This window comes from Somniosus microcephalus, chromosome 18 (genome assembly GCF_052327205.1).
Source record: "Somniosus microcephalus isolate GS21.2 chromosome 18, FLI_Smic_1.0, whole genome shotgun sequence".
NCBI classification, from domain to species: domain Eukaryota; kingdom Metazoa; phylum Chordata; class Chondrichthyes; order Squaliformes; family Somniosidae; genus Somniosus; species Somniosus microcephalus.
Genome location: NC_141004.1, coordinates 68,488,439 through 68,513,572, shown reverse-complemented (window position 1 = coordinate 68,513,572; position 25,134 = coordinate 68,488,439). Strand labels below are relative to the sequence as shown.

Below are 25,134 nucleotides of genomic sequence, written 5' to 3'. Positions count from 1 at the left end.
TTGCGTCACGCTCATTAACTTCAGCCGAGTGTAACTACGCCCAGATTGACAGAGAGGCCCTCAGCCTGGTGTGGGGGGTGAAGAAGTTCAATCACTACCTGCACGGTCAGAAATTTACTCTACTTACTGATCATCAACCTCTTGTCTCCATTTTCAACCCTCAGAAGGGCGTACCGATAATGACAGCACAACGGCTACAGAGGTGGTCCCTTTTCCTAGGGGCACACCAATATGACATCGAGTAGAAAGGAACTAAGCTGCATGGGAATGCTGATGGATTGTCGCGCCTACCGTTGCCGATGGTGGAAGAAGAACTTGCAGTGGATCCAGTGGAGATATTCCACTCGACCATAGTCGAATGTCTCCCTGTGACGAATGCAAACATAGAAAAGGATACACGAAATGACCCGACACTCTCCTGGGTCTATGATTTAACGGTGAAGGGATGGCCAGCACATGGCGAACCACTGCGGCCAGCATTCTCGCCAAGAAGAGAACAGCTGTCAGTGTGCAGAGGAACCTTGATGTGTGGATCCAGAGTAGTAATTCCACCCAAATTGAAGGATAGAGTGCTCAATGAGCTTCATGAGGGTCATCTGGGAGGGGTAAAAATGAAGAACTTAGCCAGAGCGTTTGTGTGGTTGCCGGGAATCGATAGAGAAATCGAAGAGATGACCAAGAGCCGTACAGGATGCCAGAAGGTCCAAAACGCCCCACCACAAGCCCCTCTACATCCATGGGAGTGGCCCTCATCTCCATGGCAAAGGGTGCACATTGATTTTGCTGGTCCATTTATGGACTCGATGTTTTTAATTGCGGTGGATGCACAAAGTGGCCAGAGGTAATAAAAATGTCCTCAACCACCACAGAAAAAACTATCACAGTCTTACGAACCATATTCGCCAGGAATGGGCTGCCTGAACAGATTTGCTCCGACAATGGACCACAGTTTGTGTCTGCAGAGTTCCGGAGGTTCTTAAAGAACAATGGTGTTAAGCATTACACAACCGCCCCATATCATCCAGCCACTAATGGATTGGCCGAGAGGTTCGTTTACACATTGCCTTGATAGCCTTCTTGAATGTTTGATGAAGATATACCCCTACAGCACAAGGTGGATAACTTCTTGTTTGCCTACCGGAATGCGACACATGCGGTTACCAACCAAACTCCAGCCATGATGTTCTTCAATCGAAGACTACGATGCCGCTTGGATTTGGTTAAGCCAAACATCAGAAGAGATGTGGAGAACAGGCAGTTTCAGAATATGAATGAAAGGCCGACCAGGAGTTTTAAGATAGGTCAACCAGTTTTGGCCCGGGACTACCGCACAGAGAAATGGCAGCCAGGAACGATCTGCACACGGCAAGGACCTCTAATGTATACCGTGGACGTTGGAGAGAGCATTGTAAGACGCCATGCTGACCAGATTCTAGAGTCACTGGGAAACGTCAACTCCACACCACGATCTGATACATCTGGCGATGAAACCGAAGTACCAATTGCATCTACCTCAGAATCGGTGATATTGGAAGCAGACGAACCAAACGACGACATTGATCCCGACTCAACTTTGCCAGAAGAACCTGATACCCCAAAGAGGCGTTATCCAGACAGAATCAGGAAGCCTCCTCAAAGACTGAACTTATAATTGCTTAACTTCAACTAATGTATCTAGCAATTGTAATTGTAAATATGTTATTTCATTGTTAATCGAATGTTATGTACTGTTTAGCTAAAAGGGGAGGAATTGTAGTCTATGTACTTTGCAGAAGGAACTATATTCTGCAGCCCCTGTATACTGCAGTACCAGTAGTGACCACCCCTGTATATAAGCCTGTGTAGTAGCATTTGCATAGTAGTTCCAGGTTGTCTCCATTCAGTAACGACCTGTTATAACCAACTCCTACAGTCCGTGTCTCAATTATACACGGACATAATAGGAATCAGTATATCTTGCACGTGTTCTGGTTGCTTGGTTCCGTTTGTACTTAACCCCATGGGATTTTAAATGAACGGGCATAGGCTTCTGGGTCTCATTAAGGGAGCAAAGATAATGGGCTGGTAAGCGTCCTAGGGTTCCTTGTTTCAGCCGCAGGGCCTCCCAGATTCCTATGCGGGTACTTGTGGAGCGGCATTCTTGCAGGCATCGGGATGGGGCAGTCGCACCATCTTTACCATCTAATGAATCTCCTCAGACAACCAGCAAAACAAAAGCCACGTAACCGCCTGCCCCCTTCCTTCCCCCCTTCTCCACTCCCCACTCGAGTCAGTAATTTCCCATGGAGAGGATTCTCTAGGTTTTGTGTTGCCACCACAAAGAAAGCCTCTCGCAACAGCTTGTGTCGTTGCAAAATGTGATCACCGCTCAGTCCCCAGGAATGGACTATGCACGACCCCACAGAAAAAGTATCGACAGAATCCCGAGACAACGCTCGCCAGGTTCCAGGGCTCCGTATATTATCAAATGCCATTCCAATTCTCTGTGAGGCTTTCCGGGCCATTGTGCATTGGGCCCACTCCAGCTTTTTAGCTTACTGTGCATGGCCTTTGAATTTGAGTGCACAGGACCTTACAGATCTCTGCGAGGCCAACCACCCATGCCCCTTAGAGGGAAAAGTGCTCCTCAAATCTCCCCATTTAAGCGCGGGCTGTTAGCACTCTGCGGGTAAGGCGACCAAAAATGTTCTCATCATCTTGTTTAAACCCCTCCATATCTCTGTAACCTTCTCCCGCCCAGCCTCACAAACTCTCCATTACTTTGACTTTTGCCTCTTATGCAATTCCACCCCACCAATGTGGGAATGAGCCCTCAGTCACGTAGGTCTCATGCTCTAGAATTCCCTCCCTAAACTCTATCTCTCCAACTTCCTCTCCTCCTTAAAACCCATCTCTTTTGACCAAGCTTTTGGTCAACCCTCCTAATCGTCTTTCTTTGGCTCAGCGTCTGTTTTTCTCATGCCTCTCTGAAGCATCTTGCCTTTTTGCAACATTAAAGAAACTATATAAATGCAAGTTGTTGTTGCAGATTTCATTTAATTAATAAATTTGCACAAGCAATTGGTTTAAATATCCAATCCATTTACCATCAAACAACCACTTCTTTAATTCATTTAATATTTTTTAACCAAACCTATTCAATTAAATGGCCACTGCTTCTATTTAATTTATAAATTTTAGGGGAAGCCCACTGCAATAAAATACCACTAATGTTCTGCATAAGAACGTAAGAAAATAGGAGCAAGAATAGGTCATTTGGCCCTTAGAGCCTGCTCCGCCATTCAATAAGATCATGGCTGATCTTCTACCTCAACTCCACTTTCCTGCACTATCCCCATATCCATTGATTCCCTTATTATTCAAAAATCTATTGATCTCTGTCTTGAATATACTCAATGACTGAGCCTCCACAGCCCTCTGGTGTAGAGAATTCCAAAGATTCACCACCTTCTGAGTGAAAAAATGTCTCCTCGTCTCAGTCCTAAATGGCCAATCCCTTATTCTTAAACTGTGACCCCTGGTTCTAGACTCCCCAGCCAGGGGAAACATCCTCCCTGCATCTACCCTGTCAAGCCCTGTAAGAATTTTGTATGTTACAATGAGATCACCTCTCATTCTTCTAAACTTTAGAGAATATAGGCCTAGTCTACTCAATCTGTCCTCATAGGACAATCCCCTTTTATTTAATAATTTTTTGAAGTTATCACTCAGTTCCTCTAACTTCCCAAGTCGTTCAAATTTATTTTTCAGCCTTTATAAAGTGTGCCTGGAGCGAAAAATGTTGTTAGCAAAAACCAATGGCAGCCAAAATAAATGCGGAGGCAGAAGTCAAGGCTGTCAAACAAGCAGTATGGTCCCCAAACCCACTGTATGATACCTAGCAAAGTGGAGGTATTAATACAATGACTGCAAAATGAGTTGCCTCATTTGGCACATCAGGACAAAAGTGAGGTATGTCTGAAAGTAAATGGTAGCGGAAGATGCTTCCAAAACAGGTAGATGGCCCAAGCATTAGTGCTCCAAAATGTTGCCTGCTAATCTGTTGCACGTTTACTGCTGACCCACTAAACTGTCGCATAACTTTACAAGGCTTTTGTTGCTGACCAAGAATACACATACTCCGGCTAGGCACATGTCTAGCCACAATTTACCATCAAAAACCTTGGCACACTCAACTTCAAAGGGCTTCACATATAAAATCATTGTACAGGAAACTTTGTGTTATCCGGAGGCTAACTGTCCGGCAAGCTCTAGCCACCGGCAAAATCTCGCTCCAAAAACTGCACCTCAATAACCGGCAATGTTGCCGGTTCCGAGTCTGAGTCTCCAACGGTTGCCGAGTTCGTCAGTGGGGGCAGTTCTCCAAACTGCCACTACTCGGCCTCTTGGCGCTATCGGAAGTCGGAACACCTCAGAAACCCTGCATCAGGAGTCTGATTCTCCCACGCTGCCGGTAGCCTCTTCTGATCCACCATTTTTCGGGGTTCCAGTACTGTGTGTCTCCAACACTGTTGCAACTCATTGGATTGCATTATGGAAATCCCAAAAGGTCATCCAACCAAAAGGAAGAGAGTGGTGTTAACTTTAAAACAGAAAATCGATATATGCCAACGACTAGAAAGGGGAGCGAAGCGTATGAACATTATGAATTAATTCAAAATCGGTTCGTCAACAATGTACGACATCAAAGCGCAGAAGGATAAGCTGCTCAAGTTTTATGCAAGCTTGGAGACATCCAAGAGTGTAGAGAAACGGCACACGCTTCATAAGCCTAAGCTTGAAGAGCTGGATACCGTGCTTTATGAGTGGTTTTCTCTGAAGCGTTGAGGGTGTTCCGATTTCCGGACCCATGCTAATCAAAAAAGGGAAGGATTTCTACGCAAAGATGGAGCTCACTGACGAGTGTGCTTTCTCTGATGGATGGCTATCGTGCTTCAAGGCACGGCATGGGATACGACGACTCGATGTTTCCGGGGAGAAGAAATCAGCTGATCACGACGCCGCAGAGAATACTGCGATTATTTCAATCAGATTGTGCAGCAACATAATTTGTCGCCAGCAGATATACAATGCTGATGAAACTGGCTTATTTTGGAGGTTTTTGCCGGAATCAACACTTGCTGGGGCTAGTGAGGCTAATGCTTCAGGTTACAAGAAAAATAAAGATCGTGTAACCGTGCTAACATGTGCGAACGCTGCTGGATCACACCGGGTTAAACTTCTCGTCATTGGGAAGTATAAAAATCCCCGTGCATTTAAGAATGTGAAGCACTTACCTGTTGAGTACAAAGCTCAAACAAATGCTTGGATGGATAAGGAAATCTTTTCAAATTGGTTCCATCATACTTTTGTTCCATCTGTGAGGGGACATTTCCGTAGAATAGGGAAACCTGAAGATAGCAAATGCATTTTATTGCTTGATAATTGTAGAGCCCATCCGCATGATTCCGAGTTGGTTTCTGGAAATATTTTCACCATTTATTTGCCACCAAATGTAACTTCTCTCATACAACCCATGGACCAGGGCGTTATCCAAAATCTCAAGTGTCATTACAAGAAAGACTTCCTACGTAGGCTGATAAGCCAAGCTGACAATACAGGTATTCAGGCATTTCAGAAGGAATACAATCTTAAAGATGCCATCTTTAACGTTGCATGTTCCTGGAAATTGGTGAACGGTCACACTTTGAGACAAGCCTGGTGCAAATTGTGGCCTTCTATAATGTTTGCTGAAGGTTCTTCTTCAGAGGAGGAATTTCATGGGTTCAATCTTCGTCCGCGGAAGACTGCAGTAATGGAAATAGCTGGCACGCTGAAAGATGTAGGCCCAGCAAACCCTCTACGTCACCTCAGTGAATGTGATATTCAGCAGTGGGTTGATGCAGATAGAGAAGTTGCTGTTGTGCATTTGCTAAGTGATGATGAAATAATGGAGAATGTTTTGAATCCAAAGAAAAAAAAAGGAAAGTGTGATGGAAACTGAAGAGGATGAGATTTATGAAGTGAACAAGGTTTCTTGGGCTAAAGCTGCAGAAGATTTTGTTTCATTATTTACATTTGCTGAAAGCCATTCTTGCTATTCTGCCCAAGAAGTTATGCAGCTCCATATTCTGCATTCCACCTTTCTACAAAGAAGGCACGAGTCCACTAAGCAAGCAGACATCCGGGACATGTTTAAGAAAGCTTCCAAAAGAGTTGGAGCAGTGGAAGTGCCTGAAGAATCTGTTGAAGTGCATGATCCTGATGACCCAGCTGGCATGGATATTCCTGATGAACCAGTTGGCTTGGAATAAGTGTACAGTCAACCACCGTACAGTACTTTATACTGTACTGTATAGTCGTTTATAAGTTTTGGTGTACTGTACAGTCGTTTATAAGTTTTGTTTTACTGTTAAGTCGTTTAATTACTTAACAGTAAAACAAAACTTATAAAGAGTTATGGATTACCATCAACTGGCAGTACTGTACTTAATCAAGCATCTTTCACCATCCATTTAACACAACATTCTGTAGGTGAGTACCCAATTACTGTATATTGCACATTTCTTGATTTTTAAATTTTTCTTTGTTAAAAATAGCCTGGGTAGATAACCCGCTCAGGCCTCCGGAACTTTTGAAAAACCGGCAACACGCCGGTCCCCGTCGGTGCCGGATAACACAAAGTTTCCTGTAATTCAACCTAGTTGAAGGATACATAAGTCACTTATTGACACATAGGATACACTTCTTGTTGTGCATGTTTGTCACCGTGTATGTGCTCTTTCATTTTATATCTAATGACTACTTTGCTTATGGGAAAAAATGGTACAGAATAAAAGAGAAAAGATCCAAATTATTGAAAGGCTCAAAAGTCACAAACCTTACATCCCTTTTAAGAGTCCACTCTAGACATCCTTAAATATAAGAGCATGAAGGGAGTATGGGGAAGGTGAATCTACAACCCTCCCCCAAGCTCAGGACTAGAATTATGCAGCTGTTATATCTGTTCCACATTCTCACTCACTCCCACACAAGCATATACACAACCACACAAACTTCAAGCACAGTTAGTGGCCTGTAATGGGAACTCTGTTTGAATCCATGTCTTCGATCCAGCCTTCTAACATTTGTCCCTTTCTGTACTTGCTGGCAAAAAAGCAGCCCGACAGCACAGCAGGGACCCAGAACAATTCCAGTGAGGATCAGGTGGAATTAATCCCAGTGTTTGGAAAAATTCCCAATTTGTCATACTGGAGACCTAAAGAGGGGGATGCAATTAAAATTAAAAAGAGAAAATTATTCCAAATATAAGCTTTATAAAATGCAGTTGTTACTGAGTATCAATTTTACCTTGGTTTCCAGTTTTAGATAACTTTGGTGTGCCCGTCATTAAGAAACGTTCACCTATATCATCACCATGGTAGCCATTAGAATTCTGAAATAGTGACATAAGATTATTGTTGACAAGATCTTCTCCAATATTGAACTAATTCTCAGGCCTACTCCAAACACATTCACATTTTCTTAATGGCAATATTTTCAGCCATATTTCATATCCAAAGCAATACCTGCCATATTTTTGAATCTTTGCTAATACTGGCCATGTCTATATAAGGTAGCGTGAACTCCGTTCTAAAAATATAAGGGCCTTATAGTCCTCTGCTTTGTGCCACAAGTGCACCTAATTTTGGGGTGCAACACAGAAGAAAAGTAGGCAGAGGCCAATGTTCCACTTAATTTTTTTTACGTGGTGGCCCCTTTGAGGGGTTGTGCAGCCCATTCAAAATACAGCACAGGCACATTTTTTCCTGTTTAAAAGCCGGTCAGCCGGCTGTGCGGGAGCTGCAGTGCGATGCACAGCCACACAGCTTAAAGGGAACACTAAAGTGCACAGGCAGTATACAATAATTGGGGTAAGGACCCGTCGGTATAATGGGTCTCTGCCAAAGGTCGGACAGGGTGTGATTCACTGCATCTCAAAAAAAGCATCTTTTTAACCCTACCTTTCAAATTTCCCTGGATGACCACGGGAATCACGCAACTCGGGAACCACGTCTGTGAACCTGAGGCGGAAGTTCCATGGCCTATGATCCAGCTCGCGTGCACAACATGGAAAGCACAATAAATACTCCCACCTGACACCTGGCTATTTTTCTAAGGCAGATGCTGTTGCTGAGTGCATTGTCAGCACAGATTTAGGTTTCTAGAGGTTGCAAGTGTTTTCAGCAAAGTCGGGATCCACTGTCATCTCACTGGTACAACCTATCACACCACTGACAGATTGCTTCTGTCATCTCTACTTCACCTGCCATCTATTACATAAGCATGGGTGCCATTTATACTGTCTGACCTTGGTCCTCAGAATCGGACCAGGATGAGCTCCAACACCAGCAGCACTAGGCACACCAACAGCAACACCACCACCACCAACCTTCTCCTCACCAACCTGATGCTGCACAGAACAGAGGGCATCAGCGCAGCGCTACACTGTGCCGGAGGCGATACCCCCAACACAGGGTATACAGGCAGAGGATGTGCTCTCTCAACATGACTGAGCAGCAGTGCCAAAGGAGGCTCACGCTATCGTGCCAGGTCATCGCAGACATTTGCAGATTGCTGAAGCAAGACTTGCAGCCCAGAGGACCGGGTGGCCACACCTTAGCAGTGGCTGTCAAAGTCACCAGCGCCCTCAACTTCTTCGCCTCAGGCTCCTTCCAGGGATCTGCAGCAAACATTTGCGGAATCTCGCAGTCAGCTGCCCACAGATACATCACCCTGTTTGACAAGTCAGCCAATTATATCAACTTTGTCACTGATGAAGCCAGTGTTACTGAGCGGTCACTCAGTTTTGCCACTCTGGCTTCCCACAGGTGCAGGGCGTCATCGACTGCACACGTGGCCATCAGGGCACCCCATCATCACCCAGGAGTATTTGTCAACCGCAAGGGCTTCCACTCCCTCAATGTGCAGCTCTTCTCCAACCATAGGAAGATCATCATGCATGTGTGCACCAAATTCCCTGGCAGCTGCCATGACTCTTTTGTCCTGCGCTAGTCCACCCTCCCTCAGCTCTTCGCTCCTCCAAACAGACCTTCTGGCTGGCTGCTTGGAGACAAGAGCTATCCGCTGAAGACGAGGCTCATGAGGTGGCCAAGTATTGAGGCCGAGGAGAGATATAATGAAAGCCACACTGCCACCAGATATGTCATAGAGCTGACAATAGGCATGCTAAAAATGCACATCAGCCAGGGTCTCCAGAATCATCATGGTCTGCTGCGCCCTGCACAACATAAAGCAGCAGCGAGGATTAGCGCTGCATGAGGAGGAAGGGTATGAAAGCACGCTCCTCCTCCTCAGAGGAGGAGGAGGAGCATCAGCTGGAAGACGGAGGAGGAGGAGGAGCAGGAGGAACCTGTTGTCCAGATCCCACCAGCACCCAAGCAAATTGCTGCCTGGGAGGCCAGGGATGGCCTCATCATGACCAAATTTACTTAACTTCAGGCATTACACCCATATGGCTGGCATATACTGCGCTAGACTCCCAACACCCCACAGCAACACCACAAAGCATCCCTACAAAGATCAGGCCATTCCTTTCACACTGACCACCATTGCTGGAGGTAACATTATGTCTCACCATTCACTCCAACTCACTAAGCCACTTCCAAAGTTGCAGACAGAATTGGCCATGACCGGAAAGTGGTGAAAGTAAGAATTTTAATCTGTGACATCACATTACCGGAAACTTCACACAATTATTAAAACACCCAAGTGATTGCGCTTGTGCATCTACTGATGTGTCAACATTCTCTTACGCATGCTTCTACGAGGTGCTACCCCTGTGGCTTCAGAAGAGGTAGAAGCAGCCTGCTCACTTCCCTGCAGCGACTGCTTAGACACTTTTGGCAGACGTCCTCTGGGTCTTGGAGCCTATAATGGCCCCACCAAAGTCTGCTCCTCCTACAACTGTGCAGGGGCAGACTCGGCCATCGCAATCACAGGAGGCATGTGGGGCTCTGGCTGAGGGGGAGGCAACGGGGGAGAAGTGTGAGTGCTTTGAGAGAAGCATCCACTTCCATGACCCCTCTCACCGTCATCCCTCTCATGGGCCATCCGCACTTCTCTGCTAGCAAGGAGATGGAGAGCACCTTGAGGCACAGCAATGGAGCCATGAGGACCCAAGTTTTCGTTTACATCCCTCCTAGAGAGGAGGTCTATGAGCGTCTGCCAACTATTTTCCATAGATTTTCCATAGATTCCATGTGCTCATGTGAGCGGTGCATTAGCTGCTCCACGCAGGTGGCCATCCTTTCCCTGGAAAAGCATATAGTCGCCATCATCTGCGACACGGTGGTGCTCATGTTGGAGATGGACTCCTCCATTCTCTGCCAGTTGCAGACATTGCAGTCGCAAAACCTGTCAAAGCCTCCTGCACTTCTTGCTGCACCTCCAGGATCGCCCTCTTTCTCGATGGCCACAGTCCAAAGATGTGCAGGTTAGGTTGATTTGGCTATGATAAATTGACCCTTAGTGTTAGGGGATTAAATACGGGGATAGGGTGGGATATGTGTCAGTGCAGGCTCGATGGGCCGAAATGGCCTCTATCTGCACTGTAGATTCTGTGATTCTGTGATCTGCATGCAGCTGAGCAGAGCTGAGAGCATCCTGTGCCCTTCGGAGAGGCGTCTCCACTGCTGTTCCTGTCTCCACCATTTCCTCTTGCTCACTTGTGACTTGCGAGACACCAGGTGACAACACTACTCTATCTCGCGTGGGACCCACCGAGGTGTGCATATCTGCACTGGTGCTGGACTTGTCTGGTGATGGTTCACCCTCACAGGCTGGAGGCTCCTCTGAGGAGTCATCTTCCTCTTCCTCCTGGACAGTGGGGGAGACTCTTAATGGACATGTGGGAGAGTAAAGAGATGTTTTAGAAATGTCATATAAACAATGGGTAACAATACCATTGTGCACACGATGAACATTTACTGGCTGCTGACATCAGTCTCCATATAAGTGACTGCATGAGATGTAATTCTGTCACAGGAGGAAAAAGAGGGGGAGAGCTTTAGTAATAGGGGATTCTATTGTAAGGGGAATAGATAGGTGTTTCTGCGGCCGCAAACGAGACTCCAGGATGGTGTGTTGCCTCCCTGGTGCGAGGGTCAAGGATGTCTCAGAGCGGCTGCAGAATATTTTGGAAGGGGAGGGTGAACAGCCAGTTGTCGTGGTGCATATAGGTACAAAACGGGATGAGGTCCTAAAAGCTGAATATAGGGGGTAAGGAGGTAAATTAAAAAATACGACCTCAAAAGGTAGTAATCTCAGGATTGCTACCAGTGCCACGTGCTAGTCAGAGTAGAAATAGAAGGATATTTCAGATGAATACGTGGCTAGAGGAATGGTGCAACGGGGAGGGATTCAAATTCCTGGGACATTGGAACCGGTTCTGGGGGAGGTGGGACCAGTACAAAACGGACGGTTTGCACCTGGGCAGGGCTGGGACCGATGTCCTAGGGGGAGTGTTTGCTAATGCTCTGGGGAGAGTTTAAACTAAAATGGCAGGGGATTGGGAACCTGAGCGGGGAGACAGAGGAAAGGGAAACAAGGATAAAAGCAAAAGACAGGAAGGAGAAAAACAAAAGTGGCACGCAGAGAAATCAAGACTTAAATCAAACATGGCCACAGTAAATAATAATTCTAAAAGATCTAAGAGCGTTAAAAAAACAAGCCTGAAGGCTTTGTGTCTTAATGCGAGGTGCATTCGTAATAAGGTGGATGAATTAGCTGCGCAAATAGAGGTAAACGAATATGATATGATTGGGATTACAGAAACATGGCTCCAGGGTGGCCAAGGCTGGGAACTCAACATCCAGGGGTATTCAATATTCAGGAAAGATAGGCAAAAAGGAAAAGGAGGTGGGGTAGCAATGCTGGTTAAAGACGGGATTAACACAATTGAAAGGAAGGATATTAGCTCTGATGATGTGGAATCTGTATGGGTAGAACTGAGAAATACCAAGGGGCAGAAAACATTAGTGGGAGTGGTATATAGACCTCCAAACAGCAATGCGGAGGTCGGGGATAACATTAAACAGGAAATTAGAGATGCGTGCAATAAGGGCACAGCAGTTATCATGGGTGACTTTAATCTACATATAGATTGGGCTAACCAAATTAGTAACAATACTGTGGAGGAGGAATTCCTGGAGCGTATACGGGATGGTTTCCTGGACCAATATGTCAAGGAACCAACTAGAGATCAGGCCATCTTAGACTGGGTATTATGTAATGAGAAAGGATTAATTAGCAATCTTGTTGTGCAAGGCCCCTTGGGTCAGAGCGATCATAATATGGGAGTTAAGATGGAGAGTGAAATTGTTGACTCAGAGACTAGGGTCCTGAATTTAAATAAAGGAGACTACGACAGTATGAGGTGAGAGTTGGGTAGGATTGATTGGGGAATGTCACTCAAAGGGTTGACGGTGGATGGGCAATGCCAAACATTCAAAGATCGCATGGATGAACTACAGAATTTGTTCATCCCAGTTTGGCATAAAAATAAAACAAAAAAGGTGACTCAACCGTGGCTAACAAGGGAAATTAGGGATAGCATAAGATCCAAGGAGGACGACATATAAATTGGCCAGAAAAAGCAGTAAACCTGAGGATTGGGAGCAGTTCAGGATTCAACAAAGTAGGACAAAGGGATTAATTAAGAGGTGGAAAATAGAGTATGAGAGTAAGCTTGCAGGGAACATATAAACTGACTGTAAAAGCTTTGATAGATATGTGAAGAGAAAAAGGTTGGTGAAGTCAAGCATAGGTCCCTTGCAGTCAGAATCAGGGGAATTTATAATGGAGAACTAAGAAATGGCAGACCAATTAAATACATACTTTGGTTCTGTCTTCACAAAGGAGGACACAAATAACCTCCCAAAGATGTCGGGGAACATAGGGTCTAATGAAAGGGAGGAACTGATAGAAATCAGTATTTGTAGGGAAATGGTGTTAGGGAAATTGATGGGATTGAGGGCCAATAAATCCCCAGGGCCTGATAATCTACATCCTAGAGTACTTAAGGAAGTGGCCCTAGAAATAGTACATGCATTGCTGGTCATCTTCCAAAATTCGATAGACTCTGGAACAGTACCCATGGATTGGCGGGTAGCTAATGTTACCCCACTGTTCAAAAAGGGTGGTAGAGAGAAAACGGGAAATTACAGACCGGTAAGCCTGACATCGGTAGTGGGGAAAATGCTAGAGTCCATTATAAAGGATGTAATAGCAGAGCACTTGGAAAAAAGTGACCGGATCAGACAAAGTCAACATGGATTTACAAAAGGTAAATCGTGCTTGACTAATCTACTGGAATTTTTTGAGGATATAACTGGTAAAATAAATAAGGGAGAACCAGTGGATGTGGTGTATTTGGATTTTCAAAAGGCTTTCGATAAGATCCCGCATAAGAGATTAGAGTGTAAAATTAAGGCACATGGGATTGCCGGCAAGGTATTGACTTGGATAGAGAACTGGTTGGCAGACAGAAAGCAAAGAGTTGGAATAAACGGCTCTTTTTCCGAGTGGCAGGCAATGACTAGTGGGGTACCGCAGGGATCGGTCTTTGGACCCCAGCTATTCACAATATATATTAATGATCTGGACGAGGGAACTAGATGTAATATCTCCAAGTTTGCAGACGACACAAAGCTGGGTGGGCGTGTGTGCTGTGAGGAGGATGCCGAGAAACTCCAGCATGATTTGGACAGGTTGGGTGATTGGGCAGAAGCAATATAATGTGGATAAATGTGAGGTTATCCACTTTGGTGTCAAAAACAGGAAGGCAGATTATTACCTGAATGGCAATAGATTGGGAGAAGGGGAAGTGCAACGAGACCTGGGCGTCCTTGTGCACCAGTCGCTGAAAGTAAGCATGCAGGTGCAGCAGGCGGTTAAGGCGGCAAATGGTATGTTGGCCTTCGTAGCAAGAGGGTTTGAGTACAGGAACAAGGATGTCTTGCTGCAGTTGTACAGGGCCTTAGTGAGACCACATCCTTTGTGTGCAGTTTTGGTCGCCTTATCTGAGGAAGGATGTTCTTGCCATGGAAGGTGTAGTGTATGTACCTTTAAGAGGAACTATATTTTTGAAGCCCCTCTATACTGTAGTACCAGTAGTGACCGCTCGGGTATATAAGCCTGTGTAGCATCTTGTGTAGTTAGTTCACCTCCAGACTTTGTTCAGTAAACACTTGTTAAATCAACTCCTGCATTCCGTGTCTCCATTAACACACGGATCTAACAGTGGCGACGAGTTAGAAACGAACTTACCTGCAATTCGGCAGCACCTCAAGGGGATCGATTCCTCAGACGAAGGTCGAAGCCAGAAAAAAAAGCTGTGGTTTCACCAGCTAAACGGGCTAGTGGCAGGTAGTGCACTGATCCTTCCTGGGCTGCGGCGGGCTAGAGCTCGATCGGGTGGCTCTGCAACGGGGCCGGGCAGCGAGTCGGGAAGCAGAAGCAAAGAGAGAGAGAGGGTGCCGCAAAGCAGGTCGGCGTTCGGACCGAGCAGAGGGAGGGGAAAGTCCCAGGGGGTCCGCTCCATGATGGGAACAGTTCTCCAAGTAACGGAGAAACTATTGAAGCGATATATTAAAAAAAAATAGAAATACCGCGAAAAGCTGCAGGTCGCAACGGGAGCCGCGGAGAACAGCGTTGGCAGCAACGGCAGCGGCGGAAAAGCGTGGGAGGCGCCATCCTAACTCAGCGGGGAAGAAAAGCGCGGGAGGCGCCATTTTGATCCATCGGGGACGGAGGAAAAGCGCGGGAAGCGCCATTTTAGATTTTCAAGATGCCGAAGACTGGCAATATTACTGCTTTCGATAGTTATATAGAAGATTGGACCACATATGTGGAAAGAGTGGAGGTATATTGCAAGGCGAATGAAGTAGCGGATGATAAAAAGGCATCGGTACTTCTAAATCTGATGGGCGCAAGGACATACGGGCTGTTACGAAACTTGATCACTCCAGCCAAACCGATGGACAAGAATTTTAAGGAGATTGTTGATACCTTACAGGAGCACTTAAACCCAACACCGCTGCTGATAGCGGAACGATTCAAATTCTTCAGGAGGAATCAGCACAAGAATGAAAGTAACGCTGATTACCTCACCAAATTACGAAAACTGTCAAAGCACTGCCAATTCGGGGCAGGACTGGCAGATTCTCTACGAGACAAATTCGTCTACGGTCTCCTATGCGAAGGAACACAGAAAAGACTACTTTCTGAGAAAGATTTGACACTGGACAAGGCTTTCAGTGTGGCTGTATCATACGAAGCAGCAGCAAGAGGAGCTGCAGAGATACAGCAAAAGCCACAGGACTTCAGCACCCATGAAATGACACAGGGTTTCGAGAGATGTTATCGCTGCGGCAGATCCACCCATGACCAGAAGGACTGCTGGTTCAAGGACAAAGCATGCAGGCAATGCAGAAAGATGGGACACATTGCACGTGTATGCAGATTTGGAAAAAAATCCGCTGACAGTAAAAAGGTCAATAAGGAAAAGTACAGAAAGGTACAAATGATGACGGACAGTAGCTCTGAAGACCAGAAGAGCGATAGCGACTCCGGAAACAAGAGACTAAGCTGTCTCAAATTACATAATGTAATTGCCAAAGAAGATTACCAGACCATTTGGGTTACCCTCACGATAGCGGGGTCCCCAGTCAAAATGGAGCTGGATACAGGATCAGCTCTGACCGTCATGAGTCAACGGGATTACGAGCGGCTATTTCCGCATATACCTTTGAAAGACACATCCATTATCTTGAAGACATATACGGGGCAGAAAGTATACCCCAGAGGGAAAATAAGGGTGCCTGTTGTATACAACGGCAAGGAAATACAGAAGTTGTATTTATACGTTCTGCAAGATGGTGGTCCACCGTTGTTGGGACGTGAATGGATCAGAAAGATACGTTTAGACTGGCACTCCATTCAGGCACTGACAGTGACCAGTAAGAAAAAAAACGATGATGACGTCATACCTGGACGATTAAAAGAAATCTTGGCTAACGCCAAAGAAGTGTTTCAACAGGAACTAGGAACCCTGAAAGGCGCCACCGCCTCAATAAAAGTGGAAGATGCGGCAATTCCCAAGTTTTTTAAGGCAAGGCCGGTGCCATACGCAATTCGTCTAGCCGTCGAGGCAGAGCTGGAGAATTTGGAAAAAACAGGCGTGTTATCCAAGGTAGATTGGAGCGAGTGGGCAACACCCATCGTCCCGGTCATGAAGAAAACGTTGAATAATGATAAATCTGAAGAACAGAGAAAAGTTTGCATCTGTGGGGACTTCAAGGTGACTGTAAACCCGGTTCTTCACACGGTACAGTATCCTCTTCCGAGGATAGAAGATATTTTCGCCTCACTATCCGGAGGGAAACGTTTCACCAAAATTGACTTAGCACAGGCATATCTACAGATGGAGGTTGAGGAGGCCTCTAAAAAGTATCTCACGATAAACACACACAAAGGCCTGTACCAGTACAATTAACTGGTTTTCGGAGTGGCATCAGCTCCGGCTATCTGGCAAAGAGCTATGGAGCAAGACCTGCAAGGGATTCCGGGGATTCAATGCTACCTAGACGACATCCTTGTAACAGGAGAAAACGACAACGAGCACCTTGCCAACTTGGAGCAGGTGCTCACGAGGCTGAGAGAACGGGGCCTACGAGCAAATCGCCCCAAGTGCGAATTTTTCCAGAAACAAATATCATATTGTGGCCATGTCATTAACGAAGAAGGGTTGCATAAGTCACCTGAAAAAATTGAAGCGGTCGTAAAGGCCCCAGCGCCTGAAAATGTCTCACAATTAAGGTCGTTCCTGGGATTAGTAAATTACTATCATAAATTTTTACCAAACTTGTCGACGGTTCTGCACCCTCTTAATGCACTGCTACAAACGGGAGTAGTTTGGAAATGGAGCGAAGACTGTAAACGTGCCTTCCATAAATGCAAAGGCTTGATCACGTCCAGGGAAGTGTTGGCTCATTACAACCCATCACTGCCAATCAGACTGGCGTGCGATGCATCCTCTTACGGCGTGGGAGCGGTATTATCGCATAGATTCCCTGATGGCTCGGAGCGGCCGATAGCTTTTGCGTCACGCTCATTGAACTCAGCTGAGCGTAACTATGCCCAGATCGACAGGGAGGCACTCAGCCTGGTGTGGGGGGTGAAGAAATTCAACCATTACCTACATGGACAAAAATTTACCTTGTTGACTGACCATCAACCCCTCGTCTCCATATTCAACCCTAAAAAGGGCGTTCCCATTATGACAGCGCAAAGGCTACAGAGGTGGTCCCTTTTCCTAGGGGCACACCAATATGACATAGAATACAAAGGAACAAAACAGCATGGGAATGCTGACGGGTTATCGCGCCTACCGTTGCCAACGGTGGAAGAGGCGCCTACAGTGGACCCAGTGGAGATGTTCCACTCGACCATAGTGGAATGTCTACCAGTGACAAATTCTACCATTGAAAAGGAAACGCAAAATGACCCGACTCTCTCACGAGTCTACGATTTAACGGTGAAGGGATGGCCAGCACATGGCGAACCACTGTTGCCAGCATTCTCGCAAAGAAGGGAACAGCTGTCAGTGTGCCGAGGAACCTTGATGTGTGGATCCAGAGTGGTGATTCCACCCAAACTCCAGGATAAAGTGCTAAAGGAGCTTCACGAGGGGCATCTGGGTGGAGTGAAAATGAAGAACTTAGCCAGAGCGTTTGTGTGGTGGCCAGGTATCGATGGAGACATCGAAGAAATGACCAAGAGCTGTCTAGGATGCCAGAAGGTCCAAAATGCACCACAAGCCCCTCTACATCCATGGGAGTGGCCCTCATCTCCATGGCAAAGGGTACATATCGACTTTGCTGGTCCATTTATGGACTCAATGTTCTTAATCGCGGTGGATGCACACTCCAAGTGGTCGGAGGTAATAAAGATGTCCTCCACCACCACAGAAAAAACCATCACAGTATTAAAGGACCATATTTGCCAGGAATGTGCTGCCTGAACAGATCTGTTCTGATAATGGACCGCAATTTGTATCCGAAGAATTCAGGAAGTTCTTAAAAAACAATGGGGTTAAGCACTACACGCCGCCCCATACCATCCCGCCACCAATGGATTAGCTGAAAGGTTTGTCCAGACCTTCAAGAAGGCCATAAAGGCCATGGGTAATGAAGACATAAATCTACAACATAAGGTAGATAACTTCTTGTTTGCGTACAGGAATGCAACACATGTGGTTACAAACCAAACCCCCGCCATGATGTTTTTCAATAGAAGACCAAGATGCCAGCTGGATTTGGTCAAGCCAAACGTCAGAAGGGACGTAGAGAACCGGCAATTTCAAAGCATGAATGAAAGGCCAACTAGAACCTTCCAGATAGGTCAACCAGTTTTGGCCCGGGACTACCGTACCGAGAAATGGCAGCCTGGAACTATTTGCACACGACTAGGACCGCTGATGTATTCCATGGACATTGGAGAAAGCATAATAAGGCGCGATACTGACCAGATCATAGAGTCATCCGAAAAAGGACAACCTACACAACTCTATACACCTAGTGATGAAGCAGAGATACCCATAGTATCTACCTCCGATCCGGTGATACTGGAACCAGATGAACCCGACACTGGCATTCAAGCCGAATCGACCTTGCCAAAAGAACCTACTACACACCACCGAAACCTACTACACCACCGAGGCGTTATCCGGACCGAATCAGGAAGCCTCCAGAGAGACTGAATTTGTAATTGATTAACTTCAGCAAATGTGTATATTATTGTTCTTGTAAAAATGTTATTTGATGATTACTTAAAATGTTATGTACTATTTATCTAAAAGGGGAGGAATTGTAGTGTATGTACCTTTAAGAGGAACTATGTTTTTGAAGCCCCTGTATACTGTAGTACCAGTAGTGACCACTCGGGTATATAAGCCTGTGTAGCGTCTTGTGTAGTTAGTTCACCTCCAGACTTTGTTCAGTAAACACTTGTTAAATCAACTCCTGCATTCCGTGTCTCCATTAACACACGGATCTAACAGAAGGAGTGCAGCGAAGTTTCACCAGGCTGATACCTGGGATGGCAGGAATGACTTATGAGGAGAGATTGGGTCGATTGGGCTTGTACTCGCTGGAGTTTAGAAGAATGAGAGGGGATCTCATCGAAACTTATAAAATTCTAACAGGACTAGACAGACTAGATGCTGGAAGGATGTTCCCGATGGTCGGGGAGTCCAGAACCAGGGGTCACAGTCTAACGATAAGGGGTAAGCCATTTAGGACAGAGATGAGGAGGAATTTCTTCACCCAGAGAGTGGTGAACCTGTGGAATTCTCTGCCAAAGAAGGCAGTAGAGGCCAATTCATTAAATATATTCAAGAAGGAGTTGGATATATTTCTTAAGGCTAAAGGGATCAAGGGATATAGAGAGAAGGCAGGAACAGGGTACTGAATTTGGATGATCAGCCATGATCTCATTGAATGGCAGAGCAGGCTCGAGGGGCCAAATGACCTACTCCTGCTCCTATCTTCCATGTCACCAGGTTGCTGAGATGTCCCCCTCTCTCTGTCTCCCACCACCAGCTTCTCTGCAACTCCTGAGACTTCCAGGGCGACCTCCTCTGCTGCAATTAAGGTGGCCAATGATGGAGGGCCACCTCCGGATCTCTCCCTCTTATTGTGGGCTCTCTTCTCCTCCAAGGAGGGAAAGAAGATACGTTTGAGTGAGTGATGGAATGATTGTAAGGAATGGATGGATAACATCTTTAGAGGGTGACTATGATGGAGTGGGGTGCCAATGCCAAATGGCCTCCTTGTATGGTGTTACTTGGTATGATTGCATTAGGATGAGGGTAAGTGTGCGGGGTGGTTAGTCAGATGGGGATGTGGTAATGTAGATAGAGAGTGATGGGTGGACGTGCAAGGTATATTGGTGAGAGTAATGATGCACAGGAGCAGGCTTCGGAAGGCAGAGTGATGGGGATGTGATGAGAGGCACAGCAGGATGAAGTTGAGCGTGGCTTTGCACTCGCCTTTCCTGATCTAATGAGATCATTGAAGTGTTTCCAGCACTTCACCCAGGTCCTCCTGACAACACCCCTGCTGTTGACCTCCTCTGCAATCTCCAACCAGGCTCCTTTGGTATGCTGAGGAGGTATCTTCCACCCAGCTGAAGGGAAGAGGACCTCCCTGCGTGCTCTCACTCCCTCTACAAGCATATGGAGGGAGTCATCTGAGAACCTGGGTGTAGCCCTCTGCCTCTGTGCAGTCATGTTTGCATGTGTTTGGAACACTCCAATGCTGCAGTACAGTGCCTGCATAATCCTAGATGAGCTTTCAAATGCAATGTGGCCATGGCTTCTTTAAAATATCCCAGCTGAAAACACGTCATCGATGATGTCATCAGATCCGCACCATTTAATTAGGCCGGGTAACGCGTAGGGCTGCCTTTAGAAGCGCCATTAAGGGAAAGTCGATCTCATGAATGGAATGGAATCAGGAACGGCATCGCGACCCGCCACGGCGACCGCCCGCACCAATCCCACCCAGGTGCAGAAAATTCTAGCCTATAATTCAATTAAAATTCAAGAGGGAAAATTAATCCAAATGCAAATTTTAGAAATGCAGTCACTACCGTGCACCACTTTTACCTTGATTTCCAGATATAGATAACCTTGGTGCGCTCATCTTTAAAATGCATAGGCTTATATCATCCATGACAGCCATTAGGTTCTGGAAACTTAAAACAAAATTATCATTGTGGGGGGTAGCTGTGGAATAGCTGGAGCCCAAATTTGGAGAAGAACCTACAGAGTGGTTGAAGCCCACCATCAACCTTCCACAAAATGGGTGCGTCATCTGAGATGCCCTTAGGTCTGATCTATTAGGTCTGATTTGGATGATCAGCCATGATCTCATTAAATGGCAGAACAAGCTCGAGGGGCCGAATGACATACTCCTGCTCCTATCTTCTATGTTTCTATTCAGATGAAGACGACAAACGAGAGGCACTTTTGAATGCGAGAGGTGTGAGCCAGAGGAGAGCACCTATCTGTTATCCTCTTGGATGAAATTATTCGTCCCACATGACATTTCTCAACCTAATGGAGGAGCAGCGTCTGTGCAGGCATCACTTCACTTGGGAGGTGGTCCATGACCAATATGACCTGTTGCAGGCAGATCTGCTGTCATGGCAGGCATGGCACTGCCAATGGCAGGCATGGTCACCACCAATGGCAGGCATGGTCACCACAGCCTTGAACAATTTTGACTACGGGTCCTTCAGGGGCCCACTAGCAGTAACTAACATCAGTCAGTCAACTGACTTCAACAAGTGACTGATGCTTTGTTTCCAACAGTCAAAAATGATATCCAGTTCCCCATGGAGTCCAAGGAGTAACAGTCTTGAGGCCCTTGGCTTCTTCAGAATGGCAGTATTCACCAAAGTCCATGGGTTCATGGATGACACACAAGTAGCTCTTCATGCTGCAGGAATGTCATCATAGTGGGTTAGAAGGGCTTCTACTCCATTAGTAATCAGTTTGTATGATCATCTGCACTGCATCATGCAAGTCACTGCCAAGTTCCAAGGCAGCACTCATCGTGCCTTCATGCCTCTGCCTGAGAGGGCAGACAGGGCCTTGGTTTAACATCGCATCCGAAAGACGGCACCTCCAACATTGCACCACTCCCTCAGTGCCTTGGTGAGACCACATCTTGAGTACTGTGCACAATTTTGGCCGCCTTATCTGAGGAAGGATGTTCTTGCCATGGAAGGAGTTCAGCGAAGATTCACCAGGCCGATACCTGGGATGGCAGGAATGACGTATGAGGAGAGATTGCGTCGATTGGGCTTATACTCGCTGGAGTTTAGAAGAATGAGAGGGGGTCTCATTGAAACTTATAAAATTCTGACAGGACTGGACAGACTAGATGCAGGAAGGATGTTCTCGATGGTCAGGGAGTCCAGAACCAGGGGTCACGGTCTAAGGATAAGGGGTCAGCCATTTAGAACAGAAATGAGGAGGAATTTCTTCACCCAGAGTGGTGAACCTGTGGAATTCTCTACCACAAAAGGCAGTAGAGGACAATTCATTAAATATATTCAAGAAGGAGTTGGATATATTTCTTAAGCCTAAAGGGATCAAGGGGTATGGGGAGAAAGCAGGGACAGGATACTGAATTTGGATGATCAGCCATGATCGTATTGAATGGCGGAGCAGGCTCGAGGGGCCGAATGGCCTACTCCTGCTCCTACCTTCTATATTTCTATATTTCAGTACTGCACTGGCTTGAACCCACGACCTTCTAATTCAGAGGCAAGAGTGCTACCACTGATCCACGACTGACACCTAAGTGACCAAATAATCTAGTTTTCTATATGTTGGTCGAGGGATAAATGCTGGCCAGAATACCAGAACTCCCTTGTTCTTCTTCAGGTAGTACATTGGAATATTTTAGGTCCATCTGAGAGGGCAGACAGGCCCTCATCCAATGTCTCATCCAAAACCCAGCACCTCCAACAGTGCAGCACCGAAGTCTCAGCCTAGATCAGAGTTGTCCAATACAGGAGCCACTAGCCACATGTGGTTAATTGGGAATCCAAATGTGGCCAATTGCCTTTTTGATTAGTAAATAAAAGAATGAGTAATAGACACTATTGTTGGGTAAGTGATCTGAATACTCATATTTCTCTTACCTGCATGAAAAAGCTATCATCTGCTACTTCTTGTGGTCTCACTGCAGACACAGGACCATAGTTCACTCTTGGCGGAATAAACAATTTGAAAGGATTTTCTTTTATACCATCCCCAACCACTTTATGTTCCATTATGTAGTACCTGCTGGGACAAAAAAATGTTCCTTCAAGTTTTGAAAATTGTAACATTGAAATTTGAAAATCGATTCTTAATGTGTACTTCTTGCCAACAAGAATCAATGAAAGGTGTATTCTGTAACAATTGATCTGATACTTCTCCAAATATAATTTAATAGCATTTTAGCTTATACTTTCACTGCTGTAGTTATACATCAAAGTACCCTTTTCCTTTTTTGATTCACCTTGATTGAACATGTGTATGGCAACACTGCGGGCCTTACTGTTGTATTTAAATGAAACCAAAACCATACCTTTTCCACAATTTCAGCCATATACAGGATTTTGATGTTGTAATTTGCCACTATACTAACTAGAGTCTGGAATTTTTAGTCCAGAAGCCAATTTGTGAAAAGTGATTAAATAAACAATGCACCCCACCTCACAAAAAAGATCTGATGGGTTGTGACACAAAAATGTAGAAGAAGCTATATCCATCCTGCCGTACTACCAAAAAATGGGGTCTGAGTTACTTGTCAATATTGAGGCAATACATTTATTTTCAACTGAATCCATCAATTATGGAAGTAAATTTTTGCTCACAAAGTGACTACCACTGGACCAAAATGAAAAAATAACACTAAGGATCTAGTCATTTTTTCCATGTCATCTTTAAGCTTTTGATAGTGTATGCAGGTTAAGAAAGGTCAACAAATATCTAACCAGGCCAAGTATTTATGGAAAATATACATCAGATTTGTGGAATAAGTGACACTCCTATCTCTCACTATTGAAACATAAGAAACATAAGAAATAGGAGCAAGAGTAGGCCATATAGCCCCTCAAGCCTGCTCCACCATTCAATAAGATCATGGCTGATCGTCTACGTCAACTCCAACATCCCACCCGATCCCCATATCCCTCGGTTCCCGTAGAGTCCAAAAATCTATCGATCTCAGTCTTAAAGTCAGAAAATACTCAACGACAGAATCCACAGCTCTCTGAGGTAGAGAATTCCAAAGACTCACCACCCTCTGAATGAAGAAATCTCTCATTTCAGTCCTAAATGGCCGACTGCTTATCCTGAGACGCCCTAGTTCTAGACTCTCCAGCCAGGGGAAACAGCCTCTCAGCATCGACCCTATCAAGCCCTCTCATCCCAGGAATTAATCTAGTGAACCTTCATTGCACCACCTCTAAGGCAAGTATATCCTTCCTCAGATAAGGAGATTAAAACTGTGCACAGTACTCCAGGTGTAGTCTCATCAAAGCCCTGTACAATTGCAAGACTTCCTTACCATTGTACTCCAACCCCCTTCCAATAAAGGCCAACATACCATTTGCCTTCCTAATTGCTTGCTGTACCTGCATGTTAACTTTCTGTGATTCATGTACAAGGACACCCAAATCCCTCTGAACACTAACATTTAATAGTTCCTCACCATTTAATAAATGTTCTGTATTTCTATTCTTCCTACCAAAGTGAATAACCTCACATTATACTCCATCTGCCACCTTCTTGCCTACTCAATCAACTTGTCTATATCCCCTTGCAGACTCTTTGGGCTAAAAATTGGATTACACCCGAAAACAAATCGCAATAAGAGATTGCCCCCGCGTCCGTTGAAAGGAATGCAGGGAACACACGACCTTCGTGCTGCCTGCTAATTATAATGATTGTAGCATTCAGCCCAGCACTGAACGCAGCGCTGAGTGGCTGAATGCTCAGCAAGAGGCCCAAGTTCGTGCAAGGCAAGCACCAATTAAAGCCAACGTCCACTTCTTAAAGGGGAAGTGCATTAAGAACATAAGAAATAGGAACAGGAGTAGGCCATTTGGCCCCTCGAGCCTGCTCCGCCATTCAACAAGATCATGGCTGATCTGGTCTTGGCCTCAACTCCACTTTCCTGCCCGCTCCCCATAACCCTTGACTCCCTTATCATTCAAAAATCTGTCTACCTCATCCTTAAATATATTCAATGACCCAGCCTCCACAGCTCTCTGGGGTAGAGAATTCCAAAGATTCACGAGCCTCAGAGAAGAAATTCCTCCTCATCTCCATTTTAAATGGGCGACCCCTTATTCTGAAACTATGCCCCCTAGTTCTAGATTCCCCCACGAGGATAAACATCCTCTCTACATCTAACCTGTCAAGCCCCCTCAGAACCTTATACGTTTCAATAAGATTACCTCATTCTTCTAAACTCCAATGAGTTTAGGCCCAACCTGCTCAACCTTTCTTCGTAAGACAACCCCTTCATC

At 45.7% G+C, this 25,134-nt stretch overlaps 1 protein-coding gene across 4 annotated transcripts in view; it reads right to left on the bottom strand.

The window, feature by feature from the left end:
- Nucleotides 1–25,134, bottom strand: part of sycp1 (synaptonemal complex protein 1) — a 698,098-nt gene that overhangs the window by 635,348 nt on the left and 37,616 nt on the right. For all 4 annotated transcript variants that reach the window (XM_086011629.1, XM_086011633.1, XM_086011630.1 and 1 more), the window contains exons 2-3: nucleotides 22,756–22,900; nucleotides 7,330–7,414 (exon numbers count right to left, since the gene is read on the bottom strand). In XM_086011629.1, coding sequence (XP_085867755.1) covers nucleotides 7,330–7,414; nucleotides 22,756–22,887 — 217 coding nt within the window. In that variant the 5' untranslated portion in view covers nucleotides 22,888–22,900. The remainder of the gene's footprint in view (nucleotides 1–7,329; nucleotides 7,415–22,755; nucleotides 22,901–25,134) is intronic.